The 22052-nt window shown below is 46.5% G+C and overlaps 1 protein-coding gene across 1 annotated transcript in view; it reads right to left on the minus strand.

Annotated features, from left to right (window-relative positions):
* Positions 1-22052, minus strand: part of KIAA1549 (KIAA1549 ortholog) — a 157804-nt gene that overhangs the window by 79342 nt on the left and 56410 nt on the right. Inside the window, exon 2 of the mRNA XM_042795227.1 lies at positions 1323-3902. Within this exon, the coding sequence (XP_042651161.1) occupies positions 1323-3902 (2580 nt within the window). The remainder of the gene's footprint in view (positions 1-1322; positions 3903-22052) is intronic.

Below are 22052 nucleotides of genomic sequence, written 5' to 3' on the forward strand. Positions count from 1 at the left end.
CTCTCGTTTTGTTTTTCCATACCTAATGTCTTTAGCATTCCAGTAGAAAAATGTTCTACAGTAGCCACTGAGGCATTCAGAGTGGATCTGAAAGTCGCAGCACATTCAGTCTGACCCGTGCACAACGAGCCTGCTGTCATAACACAGTTAAAGTTTTGTAGGCAACGCATGGAATGCAGATGAGGTCAGAAAAAAGCCACAGAAAACATGCATCGACTTTTCTCTCAAATAAAAAGTAAACAAACGAGACATTAATTACTGAAAGGGATATCCGCAGAGTGAGAAACTGCTTTAGAAACCCCGCATCCCTGTGGATGTCGTGTCTGTCACAGTCACGCTTGAGACTGTGCCTGTGGCCAAGGAAACCACTGAGAAGTGTCCTGTTGTCCTCCTGCCTTTATTTTCCATCAGTAACTTGCCTACAAAACTGCTCAAATTACAGGTTTTTTTTTTAAAAAAATAATCTTCCTCATCACACTAGCATAGCCAGCTCACCTTCATATCTGGAGATTATGCTCATTTTGACTTACATATTACAAGTAAATCTTAAGGGCAAAATGTGTTGCTTACCACAGAACACGCAGCACTTCTGCAGCTGCCTTGGATTAGTTTTGCTGGTATTGTTTTGTTAACAAGCTAGGAAGAGGTAGGAAAACACCAAAGAAGCAAACACAGATGCCGAGGGAATTAATTTTGAAACACACTAATGTCACTTTTCCTGGTTACAAACACACCAAGTCCAACTGAAGTAAGTATGGGAGGAGGGAAAACATAAACGTAAGTTAGTACATAAAATTATAAAAATGGTAACGAAACCCAAGCGTTTTTTAAACCAACCATCTCCTTTTGTATTGCGGCATTACCTCACATGCAGGGTTTTTTTTTGATTTTACAAACAGCAGCGACAACTGAAAGGAGAAACTTACTCAGTCAGAACATTTAATAGTTCGGCAGAACAGCGCCACGACAGTAACGTTCATTTACAACCCACGAAATGGCAAAGCAGCCTCTCATTCAGCATACTTGGATAGAGGCGTCAGCAATTTTAGAAGACAACTTCACTCCCTGTGCAGTGCAACACGCCCGTTGCGTAACGTATCTGGGCGCGTAACAACCTGCTGTCACAACGGACTTCGTTCAAGCGAATTCTATTATTCTCACGAATAAGTGACAAGTCAATGCTTTTACGGCCGTTCGCCCGAACTCACGCCGTGATTTCTCCGAAAAGCCCACGAGCTAATTCAACACCTGCCGTCTCGCTAGGGGGTCACGCGGCGGCGGCTTCTGAAAAACCCAAACCAGAAAGGTGAGGAGCATCTTACCCGCGGTGACTAAGTAAGCATCGGGAGCCGTGATGTCGCAGACGTAGGGTCGCCTGGTAGTGGCCACAGCAGAGGTGACGGCCACCGGTGCAGCTGGAGTGGCTGCCACCGGAGGGGTGGGGGGCAAGGTCCCCCGGCTGCCCACGGCGGTGGGGGCCGCCGAGGCGGTGGCGGACGGGGGTGCTGCGGGGACCGGCGCCGCGGCGCTGCTGGCGCCGGCAGGCGCTGCCGGGCTGCCGGGGTCCGCGGGAGGCAGGGCGGTGTGGTTAACCAGCAGCGTGGGGGTGACCGTGGCACCCGCACCCTCCTCAGAAGCCGGAGCGGTTGAGAGCAGGGAGGAAGGCGCGCCGAAGAGGGGAGAGGCTGGCAAGGTCGTCAACGACGAGCTCAGCGCCGTTGCGCCGAGCGAGGCGCCGCGGGTAGCGGGCGGGGTGTCGGAAGCGGGCAGCGCCGGGGCAGGGGCCGCGGAGCGAGAGGGGGAGAGAGAAGTCTCCGACTGGGAGGTGGCTCCCGCGGCAGCCGAGGCAAACACAACTGCAGAGCCCGCTGGCGAAACCGGGGGTGCTCCCAGAAACACGGACGGCTCGGAGTGAAAACCCGACGGCGGCGTGATTTCAGGAACGCGCGCACCTGGAAGGGAGGATGCGTTTGAGTGAAAGTATGGTGTTCGGCTGAGAGGGAACCAGGGAGCCTCGGCGCCAGTGGCAGAGCTGACGGTGGTAGCTAAATTCCAGCTGGAAACATCCTCAGAAAGTACTGGCGTCCCAGTCAGCAAGGTCTGAGGTAAGAGTGTTGATAAATCACTCTGCATGACAAAGTAAGACTTTAGCGTGGCCGGTGATAAAGACAAGTAGCTCGGCTCAATAAGAAATGGTGTTGATGGAAGATGGGATGGAAAATCTGAAATATTTAAAGGCGGCTCCTCCCCTGTAGATGTCTTGTCAGGCCAAACCACGGATTCTGATGGCATTAATTCTGGCAGCTGCGGCAAAGCTGTGTGACTGACTGCCAGCGATGCTACCGGCCCGCCCGGGGCGAAGGCAGAGCCCAACGGGGCGGTGGTGGCACCGGGAAGTTCCGCGTGAGCGCTTGGTGTCAGTGAGAGCGTTTCCAGAACAGGGAGGGAAAACTGGGCAACAGAGACGTCCAGTGATGTTCCTTCGGGAAGCTGATGGTAGGAAGAAGAAACTGTTACAGGTATTCTGGCGGTCAGGACGGTGTCCGTAGTGCTTAATAAAAACATGCCCGAATCAGGGATTTCTGCAAATTTTGAAGAAAATGAAACAACTGGTCTTGATGGAAAAGAAGTGTCAAAAATCTCAGGTGTTGCAGGCTCCTCCAATTCATACCCATCGGTAATTATAGTTGTAAATGGAGTTATGCCTTGTATTTCAGAGGCCTTGATGGACAAAGTCTCAGCATCATCACCTGAGCCATCAGGTTCGGGGGAAAAGCCTGCTTCTGGCAGAAGGGAAACTGAGTCACAATACAGACAAGAACTGTACGATCTCGTGAAAGGCACTGGGCTCGTGAGCTCACCGACAAGCTCCAACTGAGTTGGTATTTCTGAACCAGCAGGCAAATCTGGTGCTGCCCTGGAGAATTCGTGTGTAAACAGGCTGGCATTAAGAACCGTATTAGAGTCTGTGGAAATGGTAGCCGAGCGAAGCGGGAAAGACGCAAGTGGAAGACTAATAGGAAACACCCCGTGCTCAGCACCGGCTGCTGAGGGCGGCGTGGCCGAGGGAATGCTTGGAGCAGGGTAGGTCCTTACACTGAGAGTTTCTGCTGCCCTGCTGCTCACATCGGTGTAAACGTCACCATACGGGTCTGCACGTTGTGCTGTGGCATCCGGGGTCACGGGGCGAGCTTCATCCGGCAGCTTGAGAGGAAGAGGCAGCCCCTCTGAAGCAGCCTCTGAAGACAGAGCTGTTGAACTTGCATTTATGTTTTCCCACACTGCAACTCCTGCCTCTGAAGGAATGGAAGTGAAATAAACAGCTGTGTTTGGAGGGTCCAGCAGCAAGTCTCTGCTTGCTGTTGGCATTTCACTGTCTGGTACAAAAAGGCTGAATTCTGTAAGAGCATCGCTGCGTTCAGGGACAGTGCTCAACGGAGTCTTTTGCTGTGCTGGTTTTGAGATACCGTATGGTGAAAAAAGGACAGGTAATGAAGGTGTTAGCAACGCAGTTTCTAACATTTCTCTTGGCTGCTCTACTGTATTAGCTGAGCGATGATCTGTTAAAACGGCAAAAGACTTCAGTGGAGGAGTCCACTGTGCCTTTGGGAATGAGCTGATAAATTCATCATCACTTAAGAATGCCTCATTGCTTGTAACGGAGACATCTACCAACGGTGTACTTCTCCCTTCTGAAATCCTGATCATTTCTTCTTCGTCAAATAAAGTCACATCAAAGGGAGTGGTAACTGGTGATAAAACCGTTTGAAGGAAATTACTTTCTCGGGACTCCAAAGTACTTTTTGCTAAGGCCATTTGTGTCCTGCTGCCTGATATGCTTTGGTGCATCTTGGAGTCCATTGAGAAAAAGGAAAAATTTTGCTGCTCCAAGGATCTCTCATCTAAATAAAGAGGGAGAGAGAAAAACAAAACCCAAACCCCATCAGATTAGCACAAGTAGTAAGACTGTAATGAGCAAACCTCACACACAGTATTTCTGGAGACAGCTGCCCAGAATTCAAGGGATACGTCAAAACCTCTCCGCAAGTGAAAAACCTCCATGAGCAAGTCGGTACAAACAGTCAGATTCCCTGCGAAATTCCATTCCCTGGAAACAAGCAGGACAGCACGGGCTGAGCGAGTGGCTCCCCCTTACCTGTGCAAGGCTACAGCGCCTGGCAGCCAGCGGTCTCACAGCGTAAGCAAACCAAAAAGGGCAACGAGGAACAATTCAGAGGAAAATGCTGCGTAACTGTAGGTCTCCTGCTTTCCTTCAGTATCACTTCATTTCCTCTGCTTGTACTATTTCTTAATATTAGGCTCACTAGCAGATCTGTCGTTTCAAGGACCAGATGATCCTCTCCTCTCCTATCAGAAATGAGTGACACTTACGAGATATGAACAGGGGTTCCCTTTACGTAAGGCAAACGTGGACCTGACATCAACTATAAGAATTTGCCAAGTAACAGGTCCAGTAGTTACACTTACACTGTCAGCCATTCATTTAACTTCTAGCCTTTTAGCAGTCAGTGATAAATTGCCTCATTACACAATTGCCATCTTTATTTACAGCCCACTGCAGGAGTACTCTATAAGCCACCTGCAATAAAACTTTCACTGCTCCAGTTTGCAGAATTCAAGTAGCAATAGCTGGGTCCAGACACAAAGGATAAAAACCTAAGAATTCACCAGGTATTTTAACAAAATACTTGCAAAAATCTTATATTAATATTACTTGCATAACTTGACTATCATTTCTCCTCCTTCACAAAAGTGTTCTTGGGTTACAGAGAAAATCTATATACAACTCTTTCCAGCCACGGATGCGTTTTGTAGGGAAAAGGTTGATTATTGCTTGAGTACTTTTCTGAAATGTCAAGACTGGATTAGCAGCTTTCAGAGCTGAATATTAAAGGAAATCACAGAAAACTGCTGCAGGATATTTTTCAAGGATACACACAAAGCCTTCATCCTTAAATTATCTACCCCACCTGACTATCCTGTTTTCATGTGGGAATGTCCATGCAGTGCTGCTGAAACCCACTGGCAAGGCACATTAAGAAGCCTGGGGGGTGGGAATCCCATCCAGTTAAACCACCAGGGATCTGTTTAAAATAAAAACGAGCATAGGCAGTACAAAGTGCCGGGTGGTGACACAGTACACCGCTCAGCTGTACCCACAGCTGTAACCCTTTAGAGGACGCCCTCAACTCAGTAACCCGTGGCAGATCTTGCAGGAATTGCTGGCCTATCTGTTACACACTGTTGGCAGTCTAACAACGCTTTCCAAAGGTGATAAACTGCTGTACTCAAGCCCTCCTCCCTGGTCTGTTTGCTAAATTCCTTGACACATTTCAAGAGCTGATATATCGACTTGATAAATTTTGAAACTGCTGATCTGAAAAGTACAATTACAAGAATTAATGCACAGAGATAATACCACTATACCACTAATCACACCTAATCAAACATAAGCAATGTGATCGTATACTTTAGTTTACAGATCCCATGCGCAATGTTTTGCAACACAGCAGATACGATTCTCTCAAGTAGTTCCAATCCATTTTTCTTCCTCCTGAAACTCACTGTAGGCAGCTTTATGATGCTGAGTTGTGGCATGATGATAAAACATACTACCTTACAGTGCTCTCGGGGGGGGCGGGGAAGGAAAGAAAAGAAAAAAGAGAAAAAACAGGTACACTCTTGTGAAAGCTATGTAAAACAAACACACAAGTCCATCCTTGACTTCTTCCATGGAGGTCAGCTGTTTGAACGTGGTGCAGTGCAGCAGCCATGGAAGCTGACGTAACGGACAAAGCAGTTTCTAGCAAGCACAGAACCAAAACACGGCCCCTGAGCCAGCCCTATTTGCTGACCAAAAGCCATTCAACGTTTTCTCCTTGCCAGAAGTCTCCCCACCATTGCTTCATCCTTTGACTTAAGGCTTCCAGCCTTTATTTTTCTCTTTGGGCCATCCTGAATAAGCAGGGAGTTACTAAAGGAAAAGACACGCAAGGCCACGAAACCAACACTGCCAAAATGAATCGCTCCTCTCCCTACAGGCATGTGCAATTCCTTTCAGCCAGCCCTAGGAAATCCTGTCCGCCCTGGGCACACTCTGGACACCTAGCACTTCCACCGAATTCCAAACATACGAACAGATAAAAGTGCTCCTTGCTCCTCATGGCTTCAGGTTGCAAATCCCTGCAGCTGTGTTAGCTCCAGCACAGGACGCCTGGTGAACCCGAGCTGCTGCACGTGACGGTTACCGTGACTGGCAAAGGCGAACACGCACTAACTAGCAACTGCACTTGTGATCACATTTCTCCACAAATATTTGACCCAAAGCTAGATACGATTCCACAAACAAAACAGTTTCCCCGTCTATGCATGCCCGTGCTGTGTACCATCACCCTCCTTAACCCAGACTGCTCCCTTTGTCTCTGTTCAGTTTGGCAGGGGAGCTGTCACAAGGCAAGATCCTGCTGGAAGCAGTGACATGTCACAGAAGGATGTTCTGAAGAGTTACTTGCACCACCACGAGCTGCCCAACAGACATCTGTAAGAGACAATGGCCACCTGGGCTTTACATTCATTTTGACTTTCGAACTAGTTTTTTTATCGACAGTCTGCTAATATTTTTTTCCTTGAAAGGCATAAAGTAACAGTAAATAACAATTTTATCGTACACCTGTGCCTCAGCGTAAAGAATCTTAACCACCGATGCCAGGAAAGGGAAGAACACAACTTCTGAAAAAGATGTTGGAGAATGGCTAAGGGAAAAGGGACATGGATCTAGAGATCCTCTTTGCGACGAGAGTCTCTTTTAAGTTAGCATGAGTAGGCCTCAGTCAGCAAGAGTCAACAACAGCAAGAGTGAGTCCCGTGGGAAAGTACTGACTAAGGTTCTGAGATGAAACATTCTCTATCTCGTCAAGGTTGGGAAGCATTCCTTGTTCTTCTTTAATCAGGGGAGGATGGAGAAATGAGCATTTTTTGTTTCTCCTAAACTAACTTATCTGGGTCTTTCCCAGGGCTTGGGCCAACAAGCCCTGGCACGGCTTGCTTGTATTTTATCCAATCAATGATTGACTAGTAGGCATAATTAAGCAGACGGATTATAAAAGGCTGTAATGAAAATCAATAAATTGAAGCATGCTTTATCACTCATACTGAGTCGGCTGCGTTCTTCCTCCTTGGCCTGCGTCCTCGGCTCGCCCAGCCCGGCAAAAGACGTTTCATTTTTTTTGTTAAGGAAAACACACCACGTCTTGAAAAAGTCACAAGCTGTAAGATAAGGTAAGAGCACTGCTGTCTGAGGGAAGCGGAGTGGGAAAAACTCACTTGTGCATACAGGATTCTGAAACGACTCACCAGCGATGTTCTACACCGTGTGCCACGCTACTTGCTTTGCCTAGCGTTTCAGGAGCAGGAGGCAGCAGCGACACGCCAGTAACGAGGCAAATCATCGTTTTCCTGTCACCTCCAGAACAACAGTGCGCGGCCTGAACGCGGCCGGTCGGAACTGCGCGCGGTCTCCCGGGGAGCAGACGGGACGCGGGGCAGACGTGCCCGGGAGCAGCCCCCCCGGCCCCCAGAGCGGAAGGAAAAGCGAAGGAAAAAGGGAAGGAGGCGCCGGCGGCACGATCATCGCGCCCTCAGCAGCGCCGGGCAGAGAGACACAGCCAGCAGACGCCTTGCACGCGTTCCGCTGCGTGCTCAGGGCCACGACGGCACGAAGCTCCCGCTGAACATCAACGCTGACTTTGTCTGTGTGCACGGCTGCCACGGCCGGGTGACAGCTTCGCCAGCCAGCCACCCTACCAGCCCGGAGCGAGGCAACGGTGTCAGGATGACACCCAGAGCAGGCAAATACCACCCAGCTGACAACGTTATGGAAAAGAGCCGGCAGCCCAGGCAGGGAATCTGCGACCCCACACTGCAGCAAAAGGGGAGGGAAGGAGAGCGCCTGCGGCGGGGGCCGCGGGAGGCACGGCCGGCACCAGCCACAGCGCCCGGGCACTCGGAGAGGGGAGCGGCGACAGCACCCGGAACGCGGGCGCTGGGCTCGGGGGGGCGAGCTCCCCGCTGCTTCTGCTGCCCCCCCCAAACTGTCAGGAGCCTGGACACGGATCCCGAGGGGCGGAACCTGCCACCGAACACAAGCGCCGCCGCCCCTTCAACCGCCAAATCTGTATTTACAGAAGCAGGGCCGTGCACCCTTACCGCGGGCGCAGACCTGCGCGAGCTCGGGTAACACCAGGACGGCGCTCTCCCCTGACCACGGCAAAGCACTGCTGCAGCCTCCAGACTCCCTTGGTGACAAAAAACACACTGCGTCGGCTTGCCAGAAAACTCGGCGTGTTCATAAACCAGGACCTAGACTAGTAATTTTTCCAGAATGCAATTAGAGGTATGCAGTTTTCGTCCTTCCTGCAGTTGCAGTGCTGAAAAGTAACGTCTGCTCTATACTCTGTCATAAAGCCAAAAAGGATTATTTTCCAAACATATATTTGTAATAAGATATGCATATATTTGTCCTATTTTCATATCTCATTTATTTGGATTAAATACACTTTCACATATTTTAAAAGGCAGAATCCAAGATGTAATCCCACCTCTGTCACTGATCTCTCATGTGACTGCAAAAAAGTTGCATATCACTTTTCTGCACTCTGCTATTGAAACGTGGCAACTGTACACTACCACGGCTATCAGTATCTATTAAAATCCAGGTAATTTCCTGTATTATGAACATCTTCAATTAAAGATGATAGGTACAGGCATGACAACAACAAATATAACAGAGAAGTCTTTACTTGTGATAAAATTAAACCCTGAGAACAGAACTAGTGATTTTTGCTCTATTATTTTTGAGAAACTAAGTAATGGCTAATGAAGTTTGCAAACACCAGAAAGTGCCAGCAGACTAGCCGCAAACCAGTTCAAAACATACCTCACTTCCAAAAAAATTATCTTCTGTGTACTAGCACAACGACCTACAAAATTATATTTTAGCACTTTTATTTTTTTAGGCAAGCAGAAAAATTGCTCTTTTGTCTCTGCCCATTGTTTCAAACAGAGGCATTTTGAGGTAGAGAGGCAACTGACCCTACATATGTTCCACGTATTATGGGAAAATTCCTATTAACTACTTAGGTAACAACAATTCCCAAATGAGTAAAATTAAAGCTACGAACTCACTAGGAATATTCACACCACTTGAAATGGCTCCCTGACTACGGGGTAGAGTAGCACATCACATTTAAGGGAAGTTTTTAACATTCTTTTATTTAACTTTCTTTGAGGAACGGACTGTAAGAAATTGAAATAACTGAACCTAGTAGAGGACAAGACCACCCAAGGTTAGAGAGAACGATAGATGCAAATGCATCTGAAAAAGATCATAACTCTTCCTCATACAGCTTAACGCTTAGTAACTCCCTAATTTACTTAACAGCATTTAGTTCAGTTTCCATCAAAAGGAGCTTGTATGCATTAGGTCATTGCAAAAAATTTAGCTTGCTTGCATAAGCCTCTAATGAAATTACTTAGGTGTCTGGCTTGTAGGAAAATACCAGTGACAGAAGCATGTGCAGCTGAAAAGCTGTCTGCTTTCTTCTCTGGAAGGCATTAAGTGTGAACAGTGACAGTAATCACCCCCGGCACACCAAAGCCAGGGAGAGAGGGGACGGGAGCCCAGCCCCATCCCCATCCCCATCCCCATCCCCATCCCCTGCCCCAGCCCCAGCCCCTGCCCCTGCCCCATCCCCTGCCCCATCCCCAGCCCCATCCCCAGCCCCATCCCCAGCCCCATCCCCAGCCCCAGCCCCTGCCCCATCCCCAGCCCCATCCCCTGCCCCAGCCCCAGCCCCAGCCCCATCCCCATCCCCAGCCCCTGCCCCATCCCCTGCCCCAGCCCCATCCCCAGCCCCTGCCCCATCCCCAGCCCCTGCCCCTGCCCCATCCCCTGCCCCATCCCCATCCCCTGCCCCAGCCCCAGCCCCAGCCCCTGCCCCATCCCCTGCCCCATCCCCATCCCCATCCCCTGCCCCAGCCCCATCCCCTGCCCCATCCCCTGCCCCATCCCCAGCCCCAGCCCCTGCCCCATCCCCATCCCCATCCCCATCCCCTGCCCCAGCCCCTGCCCCATCCCCTGCCCCATCCCCATCCCCTGCCCCATCCCCAGCCCCTGCCCCAGCCCCATCCCCAGCCCCTGCCCCATCCCCAGCCCCATCCCCAGCCCCTGCCCCATCCCCAGCCCCATCCCCTGCCCCAGCCCCGGCATGGGGCTCCAGGCAGGTTTCGTCCCCTGATGCACTCAGGCCCCACGCTCCCTCACGGCAGAGCACACATAAAGTCATCTGCAGTCCTAACAGTGGTTTCTCAAAGATGTTCACCTTCTTATTCTAGAAGATCAAGAAGATCTCTTAGCATTTACCACATGCACTTAGGAATTTTACCTAATTAAGCTGCTTGTACCACCTGAAAGGCTAAGAGAGGGAGAAAGGAAAGAAATAAAAAAAAATTATGCTAAGTCTTGGCACTCCTTTGCACGGCAGCTGAAGATAAAATTTCATAAATAGAAAAAGCTGCATTAAGAGAAAAATAATAGTGTTAATAGGAAGCATGCAAAATGAGTGCCTATGTACACACACGCTCACTTTTGCACACTTCAAGTTTCAATACACAGCCAAGAAAGAAGAACACCGTCTTGCAGTCATTCTTCATCCGCATGCCAACAGATGCGGCTCAGCTGCTGCCCAGGTGCAAGTATAGAAGAAAGTCCCCCTCCTGCACAGCAAAAAAGCACAAGCTTCCATCTCGGCGTGAGGAGAGAAGATGCACAAAAGCACAAAGGGAAGTGGCAAAGATAAACCCTTGCTTGCTTGCCAGCAGAAGTGATGAAGACTTTGTAAAGAAAGAGGTTCAGCAGGCACAGTCTAACCGCATTTCATGCCCAAGTCAAAAAAAATACGTCAGAGCAGTCTTCATCAAGTAGTGCATCTGAAAACCAATACCAACAAAGCTATAACACCAGGCACTAGCATTTACATTTTCTTCCTTTTCCAACATTAAAAAAACCCTCAAAACTTCCTTTGAGACGCTTTTTCTGGTAACCATCCCGCTAAAGAGCTGCCGGCAGTCTGGGGTCCTGACTTCCACGGCACAGCCGAGGGAACACCTCATCAGAAAACCTGTCATCTATATTCTGATCCAGGACTCTTCCTAACAAATCTACTGCTGAGACAGAACAGGACCCTGCAGTAGTTTACAGCAAAGGGTAGATTAAAAAACCACTGCTTGTCTTTATTTAATACCACTGCAATACATTGTTTTGCACAAAAGAGAGGGAAAATCTTGCAACCCAAGCGAAGCTTTTTGTAACACAGAAGATAACAGCACAGCACCAGATCAGGCAGCAAGGGCAGGAGAGCACACAGATGGGGCGAGGGCCAACAGCCTCACCACCCACTCCATAAACACAAGCACCCAGTGAGATCCCCCTCCCAAACGGTATTATTACTTCTGAAAAAATCACAACTGTGCTAACAAGTGGGCTGGGAACAAAACCCATGCACAGAACAGTTTGCCATGCCTACACAACACCTGCAAATCCAAACGATACAGAAATCCTCACTTGTGGAACGGCATAAAGCTCTTCCAGCACCGAGCCGCCTCGAGCTGGCAGCCCCTCTCGCGAGCTCCGTGCTTGGGTACCTCTTCCCAGAGAAGGTGAGAAAGCAACTTGGCCACGACAAGTCACAGCGCCTCAAACAGCCGAGGGGCAGAAGGGTGGATGCTTCCCCCACGGAAGCCTTCGATGGCCACTACCTGCTCCTCCAGACCATCACCCACGGCGGGGGAAAGCAACCGCTCCACGCAGAGCCCAGTGATTTAACGCGACCGCCTGCCTGGCCGTGCGCGCACACGCACAGAAAACTGCAAATCAAATCATAGTTCAAAGTGCAGCTCTTGCTGGGAACATCCACGCTTTTTTGGCATCCAGTTGCACATGACATCATCATGTGGGAAGCCATATGTTAGGGATAAAGTACACACAAACTGGAGTTGGCTTTACAAATGTTAATTCTAAGAAAAACTCTCATCATATTTGCACATCATGATAGCCAGGTCACATCTTTAAAAGCTTTCTTTCCCCCCATCCTTTATTTTATTTTATTTTTTTTTTTAATTGCTCTCTGCACAGCAACTTGATTTTTAGTCTCTAAAGAGCCAGTGTCAGTTTTCACCCAACCAAATGACTGCTGAGAAGCTTTCTGTTTTATGTTTAACACTGCAGCGTCCTCCAAAATGCAGACCCTGGAAGCTTTTGAAAAGACCAATTAAACTTATATTAGCCTTACATTAAATTTATATTTTGTGCAGATGACATATCACTGAGCAGTAATTTGCACCCCATGCATACAAATGCTTTCAGAAAAAAAAAAATAATCCCTAAAATATTTTTTATTTCTTAAGCTGTGAATCACTAAAAAAATCTCTAGAAGCAATGAAATGACAGAGAGCCCGGAGACAAGAGTAACTGCCTAATTAAAGCAGAGCCTATGCTGTATCCTAGTAACCCAGTTATCCACAGGGACTCTCCTCATTGACATATATCCTTAACTGTGCCGTGCTGACAAAGGAAAAACACCCTTGCCTGAGCTTTAAGTTGTTCAGGTCAGCAGCTCACTGCACCAAAATAGTATTAGTTCAAGGACTATATGGAAGCCCAACCTGCAACACTTAAAAGCAGCTCCTTTAGGAAGGTAATTCACAAGACTTTCGCTACAAAAACGGTGATGAAGAAATCCGAAAAGACGTGACTTTCAGCTGGCAGAGTATCATCACTGTGTATTGAACTCACAAAACAACTTCATTGCGCCAGGGCCAGATTGTAACAATATGCCTGTACATGCTTAATTTTTCAAACAGCTGTATATGCATAAGCAAATAATACTGAAAAGCTCTCGCACAGTCGGGTATGAAGGCATTTAGTGGTACTCACAGCATGGATCACTCGGCAAATCAAGTCACATGAGAGAGAATCTGTCAATGCACTTTCACAGAAAAAGGAGATTTCACAGAAAAGCTGGGAAAGAGAGCAGAACAGTCCCAGCTACCTCAGCCTCTGGGGCTGAAGCTAAGCGCTTAGCAAGAGCTGAAAACACGGGAAGGAGAGAGACAAAGAGATGGACCAGAACTTCAAGAAGTACTCACTTTAGGTGGAGGTTTGAAACAAGCTACCTAAGGCTTTTCTTTACAATGTGCAAGTGTTATCGGTCCTGGCCTTACTTGGGAAAAGAGAAATCTCCTAAAAAATTCCTGTAAGAGAGTCACTGTGTAATACCAAAGATGAAACTTCTGCCATAATTTATAGCCACAGAACTTCCAGGAGACAATTCCCTATCGAAATTACCAGGGGAGAGGAAAGAAGGCAACGCAAATATTATTTCAAATAATAAAAAACAAACAGAAATTAAAAAAAAAAAAGAAAAACAAAACAAAAAAAAAAAAGCACCAACCAATCACAAAACCTCCCCACAATTTTCTGCCCCTTCCCTACAGACTGTCAGGCTCAGGCATCCACTGCACAACATATGCAAATTCAAGGCAAATTTCCTTACTATAGATTCTGGAACTGCACTAGTTTTAAGAATAATAATGATAACCAGTACTATGTTTCCTTGTGCAAGCATCTCAAGATACAGCAATTAATTCTGGGCTTTTTGTCTTTTTCTCCTCAACAGAATCCTCAAAACATGACAAATAAAGAAACCGCAGTCGCTAGCATCTTGAGAGAAATGAAACTTGCCCAAAGCCTTCTCTTCTGTGCCCTTAATGCAATACAACGGGGCTAATCGGGCTAATCACTGCTCCGAGAGCTCAACTGCAAACAGGTCGTCCCGAGCTACTGCCCTCTAAGCTTTCCGACCCGCGGCCAAGTCCGTGGCCAACACAACCCAGTTCAACTCTAACGGCTCCAGCAAAGCTGCATCGTCTCTTCCCAACGCTGAAGCTGGTGCTGTGAGACCACAAGTTATCGGCCACAGACCAGCACTCAGGACACTAACGTGCAAGTCTTGTATTTCTTGGTAATCTTAGCTGTTCGACATGTGCGTGGCACTCCAAACGTAAGAAGCTGTGGATACTGAAGTCCCCTGGTCCTGGTAATAAGACCATCCTGTAATATGAACTGCAGTTCCTGCGTGGCCGTAGAAGCCTCAGTTAACAATAGAAACAAGAGAATGAGTAAATAACATGTTACCGAGAGTAGCAGAAATAAATCAGGAAATGATGTGCTGTAGGAAACAATGAATATACAGATAATCCAGAAAAAGAATCTGAGAAGAGTAGAAATATGTGTAGGAGAACCAGAAGGGTAACAGAACAACTGTAAAGGACAAACCTCGGGGAGTGGAAAGCATTACACAGTCCTACTTTACGAGGCAGTCTGCTCACAGCATTTTTTACAGGTACAGTATCTCCTCGGGAACATCACAAATTAAAACTTCCTAATGAACACATTGGGAAATGTACTACAGAGCCAACGATACAGAGGACAGACAAGGAACGTTCCCTTATCAAAACTTAACACACACAAGACAAATGAGAAACAGAAACAACAGATCAATTAACATGCCTTTCCCAAGCAAGACTAGTAGCAGAGAGCAGCTGAAACAAGCTTGAGAACAACTGAGCATTAAAGAACCCGAGCAGCTACAGCACAGCCACGCTAGCCTCGGAGATGATTTTGTTACAACTGCTATTTATTAGCAGCATGAAATAAAATATATTTTCCCGAAAGCAGTAAGGAGAAAAGGAGGTGGGCAAGGCATGGTGCACATGCAGGTAACACCAGCCAAACTCTGTCACGCTCAGCAACAGCCGCTGCACGCTCGTCACCCGGGCTGCCATAAAGCATCCCGTCCAGATCAGACTTTTCGAGATTCTGCAGCACAGCACCACGTTAGCTTGGCTGTGAGCTGCTGCCGAAGTGAATGATTACACTCGAGAGGGCACTTCTACGTCCTCACTAGGACTTTTCCTGGTCCTTAAGCTCCCTGGGTCATCCCTTCACTTCTCCACGGGCTCTACCCATGTGTAAGGGCTGCGTAAGGTCCCGCTGCTGCTCCCTGGAGCCACAGACACAGGAGTCGGTGAGGGGTTGGTTATAAACTGCAGCACAGACTGATCACACACGGATCTACACGCACTACTCCATCTATCACAGATGGCACTGCGAAAGGTATTCTCCACCGAAAAAAAACGGGCCAGGATTAGAAGCTCCTCCGGCGAGTCTCACATCTGGTTAAAACCATGCTGGTTCACACGCCTGCTGGAGAAAGCAACTGGAAAAGAGGGTTGAGATGCATTCTAGCTGCTTTAGTCTCCAAGAGAAAGACAGTAAAAAAAACCCCAAATATCCAAGAACAGTAAACGTTAGTCTTTTTCATGAGACCACAGACCTTTGTATGTGTTTTGAGATGATCTGCGTTTCAGGACAACCTAGAAGTCCAACCCAGTGAAGTGTTGATGAGTTCCTTCCTGAAGTGGGACTCCTCAGGACAGTACACAATATTTTTGGAAGCTGAAACAGATACCCCTTAGATTCTGAATTTAACATAAAAGCGGGACTTTTCATTTATGATGTTGTCAATAGCTTCACCCTATGGACTTAAATATCATCACACTGAACCTGGTGAAGCACTGAGCTCCTTTCATATGTGGCACCCCTCAGGACAGCACACTAGGTTTGGAAGCTGAAACAGCTGCCCACTGGATTCTAAACTGAATTTAGAAGTTGGGGGTTTGATGTCATGAGTAGCCTGAAAAACATCATCACTGCATCGAAACTGGGCCTCCGCAGCGTGAATGGCGCTGCCAGTGTTCTCCACGAGGCACCACGCACGTGAAGCATCGCCCGTCCCTTCCCAAAGTACCCGAAGAGGAATTAACCCCGTTACATCTGTAAGGAGGGAAAAGGCAGAGCTGTGGGGGAGCAAGAGTTCAGTCGTATCAGGAACCATGACACAAGTTCCGAGAATAAAAACACAAAGTAGAGACAAGGCGGATGCACATGTTTTATTTGCATATAAATGCAAATAAATAGATACAATTTTCCAAAGTAAAGAGCAGACCTCTTTCTGATCAAACACGCATAACTATTCTCCTTTACTGCATGCTTAGTACAATTTAAAATAATTATAGGCTGCTTCTATTCATTTTTCAAAAAAATTGGCTTATGCACATCACAGTGTCTCCAACCAACAAAAATAAAATGAAAATGACTGTACATGTTAATAACTACTTTCGCTTTTATTCAGATGTTAAGAAACAATATCACTAGATAAAGAAATAACACCAAAATGCTAAGTTCCATAGCGTATCAGCCTTAAGAAATTTACTGGTCAGAAGAATTCTATCTGCAGTGAAATGGGTTGAAAAGAACGGGAAAAGAAATACAGTAACCTTCTCTATTACGTTATCAGTTACTTGAAATAGAGTATTTACAATGTATGAATGTTGCTTGGTATGTCCCTTACAGAGCTGGAAAATCCACTCCTGGAAAGAGGCTGCTAGAGGACGGCACATTAGGTGCCACCAGACATACTCCCAAGAGCTGACCCCAGCTCCTGCATGTTGGGATTCTTCACCTTCCTCAGGAGGAAGAGTTGAGTTAAAGATCCCAGGTGACTCTTGATGCATTCTTCTCTTAATATCCTAATCCCGGGAAATAACGTGGTTATTAGTCACTTTGTGTCCACACCTTAGAAACCACAATGGCAGAACCAAGACGAGATACCCCAAGCGACAAATTTTATAAGCAACCACCTCAAGAACTGTTCAATAAAAAGAAAAGTTCTCTCCAAAGGAAAGACTTACCCCTATGGAAAAGAACAGCCCCCAGTAAAGAGAGGATAAAGTAGTCTATATCAAGCTGATTTCAATTATTTACAAGGCTGCATCAAGCATATGGCTATTTTCTACCCTTACAACTGCCTGCCCTTTCACAAGTCACACTGCTTACGTGCCCATGATCACAAATGGCCAGTGTTTCTGGGTCAGGTCACACCACAGACACTCTGCACTACTTTGCCATGTACAGACAAACTTGTACAAAATTTTTATTTATGCTAAAGAAAAAGCAGGTCAGTCTTATACGAGTTATGAGCTCGTTTACTCTATTTCACTCCCTGCGGTTTCAACCCCTGCCCTCCTACAAACAGTCACTTGGAAATGGACTTTTTGCCTAATTATCTCTAACTGCGATATTCCTACTACCCCACTAATACTCTCTTGATATAAACTGACCTAATAAGGAGACTGGCAAAAGTAAAAAGTATAGTTATCACAGACCTCAGACATCATTTCTCCGCTTCCTGGCTAAAACAAAACGCTTTGGGGGGTTTTTCACCCCCAAAAAAGTATAAGGAACCATTTGGAAGCCCAGGGAAATTTCGATTTTCTTTTTAAGTGAATCAGATTAGGCTCAAAAAGGTCTAAAAATTAGGTGATTTTGGAGTACATGAGCTTAACTATACTTTGCTTTTAACCTTACACGGGTATTCACGCATTTGTAAAGTCTGATCATTCTAAGCTGGGAAAGTTTGCACACAACACACAGACAATAACTGCCTAGACAGAGAACCTGGCCCATCGGCTAGTATCAGGCTCATCCGGGAGAGAGGGCGGTACCCAGAGAACGTGTTGGTTAAAATGAAGAGAAAGACCACGCCGGGAGAATGGTCGCTTGAGCTCAATTTGCACTATATATACACACTCCCATTTGCTACGCTCTGAACCTTACTGGGCCTTTGGAGTCAGGATTCTGTGTTGTGTGTAGCCCCCCCACTCCCGCAGGGCCAACACCCCCTGGCACCCAGCCCCCCGGGCTCAGCCCCCCCGTGCGAAGCACCCTGAGAGCTGGAGGAAGAGGAGGGCTCCCCCCCCCAGCCCACTGCCCCGGGTTCTGCAGGCAGGCGTACGAACACGAGTTGGTTGTCTCACGCTGTGATATTAAAAAAGGAAATAAAAGAGCTTTACGTGGGACTGGTTCTGGGTTTGGATGCTGGACTGGAAGAAAAATAATGTCTAATCATCAAGAAGCCGAAGAAGAGTACAAGAACGGACAGAGGTTCTGTAATGGGGAAACAACTGAGATAAAGTTGGGATTAACCATGCTGAAGGAAAAGTAATTACAAGGGGAAGGGAAGGTACATAATAGAATGTGCCAACTGTTTTTATGCTATAACTTCACACATGCTAAGTGAAATAATCTCTTTTCCACATCTATACGAGACAGCTCAGCAGTCCTAATAGCCATTAGGATGAGTTTTCCAAAGGCTGATGTTGCTCTATATTGGAAAGGATTGCTCCAGATGGTCCAGGAGTCTCCACCACTGGAGGTCTTTAAGAACAGCTTAAACGACCACATCAGGAATGATAATTAGAGCTGATTCTTTCTTTGAAGCTTTGAGAATTCTTTCAGACCTATTTCCTCTGATCCAGGCTGTACAGGTGCTCTAGGAGAGGGAAATCAATGTCACATGCGTTTTAAAAGCAAAACAAAACAAAACAAACAAGCAAAAAAAAAACGCCAACCAAAAAAAAGTTTTAGGGCTAAACGTTCTGTGCGGTTTCTCATATACAGCAAAGTTGTTTAAAAGAAAATAAACCAATAAGCTGTGTTTATGAATATCCAAACTTTCCTGCTACTCGAGAAAGGAATTTCTCCAGAATCTGTTAAATTAAAAATGTTACCCTGACAGATAGTGAATTGTCCCCATAAACATGAAGTTGCCAAGGAATCGGTCAACTAACACACTTGAAGGTGTGCTGATCAGGGATCGTAACTGGTGAGTATATGGAATTTCCTAATGCTAGCAATTAGCTGCCGATGGGTAGTAAGCAAAGGGCATGCTACTTTAAGAGGAACAGAACAACGTGTTCTGTGTTCAGCCAGATACAAGCACGTACAAACAACTTCACACCACTGAGGACCCAGCAGGAAAAGGGACCAGTGTTTGGAAGCAGTGTGTGTAGGACTTCGTTGTGCGGGACCCTCTGTGGCGAGTGGGTTATTTACAGTATCTCGAAACAACCACAGAACTCATTACAGAAGCACAACTCGTTCGGCTGTTCTGTCAGGGACCTCTCCCAAGTGAGCCAAGCCTCCAAATTCTTTCTCTCGCCTTCCAGCATTGCCCTTTCCCTTTCAAAGGCCAGACTGTTCAGCCCTTGATTACAACTGGAGTAAAAATGAAGTCAAATATTCTGAAAGCCTCAAATGAACAGAGTCGTATTTCTACCTGTAAGCAAGACACAGCCAATGTTCAGCTCCACAAAAACTGTCCCCACATCTTCCTACTAGCAGGAGAAAGGAGGAAGAAATTATAATCAGTTTCTTAGTTACAACCACATTTTAGAAGCACTGCGAGTACAAACACCTGTACAATCGCACAGTCGGGGAAGTCACTCCCGTCACAGGCACACCACTTCTGACTTCATGGGGCCGTTTCACCCGCTTTTCCTACCCTGCTGCTTCCCACAATGTGTACATCAAGGATCAAACAAAAGTAATGAAAAACATGTTCTGAGCTGCTTCGGACTCCTACAGCTAGCAAAGAAGTTTCTGCAGCAACTCAGGCTGTGGTTATCCTCAGCTGCACTTCAAGAGCCACTCGGGCCTCCAGAACTACACACGTTTTTATCAACCAGTGCATCCCTGCTAAATGGGGTTTAAGAGCAAATTAGGACAGACCTAGCTGCTGTGGAATGCTTTAAATTCCTATCACTGCTGGCAACAACTGCATGTGAGAAAGCTGCGAGCATATACTGCACACTGGACTGAAAAATTTTCCCCAAACTTAGAGTAGAAGACGCTTCCACCTGAAGCAGCTCAGAGGAGAAACGGGGGCAGACACTTCGTGCTGTAGGGTCAAGGCTCTGGTGCCTGCAGCAGTGCTGGGTATTTCAGTCTCAGCTCAGACGACAAGAGAGGCTGCTCTTTATAGGAAAGTAAAACTAGAAGAAAATCTGTATGTGCCCTGCCCTTAGAGATAGAGATGTTCTAACACTGCCATCCGAGGACCAGAAAAAGCGTGGTTTGCCTCCTCTAGTACACATTGCCACCTGATAGGCAGAACACTTAAAATGGGAAGTCCTGGTGATGCCTCTAGTCACAGCAGGTGAAAGATACTTCGCTGTTCCTTGCTGGTTTGCAGCACCATGTACAAGTCCCTAGCAGAGGCTGAGCCTCCAGGCCTTGGCAGCACCTGCTCCGCGACATCCTGCTTCAGAAAAATTACGGTAAGTGCTGGTAGGAGTTTTGCCTCAGTCAATTTTCTAAATTAAATTTATTTTAAATTACTGAAACTAGGCCCAAAAGATTTTTTTTTTTTTTCCTCTAGCTCCTTATTCTCCTTGCCTGCAAAGTTAACTACCTGGCACCAATTCTACTTGAGATGATTTTAGATTTTATTCACACACATACACACACTCATTCTTAATTATTAATTAGGATTTGGAAAAAGCTAGAAGCGTACAGCCATGTAAGCTTCCTACAGATTTGAGTAAAACTGAGATTATTTCCAGTAGCATTTTTCATTTTGGCCCATCAGATCACTGAATCATTTAACCCACAAGCGGTTTTGCTTATTATCTCTCCAAATGAATGACATAAAAGGCCGAAAGACTCAGTACTAAACTCAGCTAAGAGATGCAAGCAGTAGTGCTCCCATCCAAGAAAACTTGTTTTAAAATACATAGCCGAATCAAGTATATGTTCAGTCAAACCACAACCTGATTAACAAAGAAACAAAACACACACAAAAAAAGAGGTATATTAGCACAAGTATTCACAAAGCCAAAGTACAGTCATCTTCACAGGCAGCCAAGTCACCAAAGCATCCATGCCAAGCTTCCTTGAGACCCTCAAGGTCCAGACATCCCTGTAATTACTCCTGCAACCTTCTTAAGTACTCAAAACTCTCTGCTAACACTCATCATCAAAAAAAAAAAAAAAAAAAAAAAAAATCACTTTTACACATCTTGTAGCACTAACTCTAAAACCAATAACCACACCTTGTGGTAAAGGACCGGTTATCATTTTAAGGGGTAGGAGAAAACTATTTAAATCCAAAGCACTACCTGCAGTTGGCAGTTCGAGTTTTAGCAGTTTCCATGCCTAGAAACATGGAATGTGCCTTTCTGTTTGTCAGGTCTCTGAAAAGCCACATCACACAAACCTCCTTAAAATAAAAGCAAATGAAAAGTGTCTCATGCTATCAAAATATATACAGTAAAAGGTCTGAAAAAACCCAACAGGTGAAAAGAACATTAAACATCTATATATACACACATATGTATATATTATATTTAATATATAAGTACACATAGTACATAATATATTGTTCTGGTTTGAGCGAGTGGTGGAGTGATCTAGAACACGTGTATGTTCTAGATCAGTTCTAAGGGTCCTCCCTCCCACACAGCTGAGCTGAAAGCTGTAATGTTTTCCCAATTTCATAGCCTGAGACTCAGTTATTTCAGTAATATCTTCTTCAGACTGTCTTCACACAACAGACCAAAATACAAGGAATCACATAATGCTCATAATCCAAACTCTGTTATGATTTCACGGAGACTTAAATCCTCACCTCCGTCTCTCTGCGCCCGCCAGTTCCCCAATTCTCAGTCAGCTGTTTAAGTCCGGATGAAGAGCTCAATGTTTTTGTGAAGACTTCTAACACCCTGACCCACCTTTACAAATTCTAAGGGCCTCTGGGCATGGTGGGTGAAACGATCCCCTGAAGGCAGGCTGCAAGACAACCAGCCAGAAATCACGATCACAAGCTGGGAAGCAAAACACGCTGCTCCTCCTGCCAGTAGAAAGCAGCAGCGGAAAAAGGGCATTTTGAGGGAGATGTTGCAGCAGCCTCCTCTGCAGATCTGCTCCCGCCCGCGGCCAGTGATGCACGCAGTTCTGCACAGACCATAACCTAAGACCCACTATACTATGCCTGATTTCCTAAGCGAGTACGGAG

This window comes from Tyto alba, unplaced genomic scaffold (assembly GCF_018691265.1).
Source record: "Tyto alba isolate M040663 unplaced genomic scaffold, T.alba_DEE_v4.0 Super-Scaffold_21, whole genome shotgun sequence".
NCBI classification, from domain to species: Eukaryota; Metazoa; Chordata; class Aves; order Strigiformes; family Tytonidae; genus Tyto; species Tyto alba.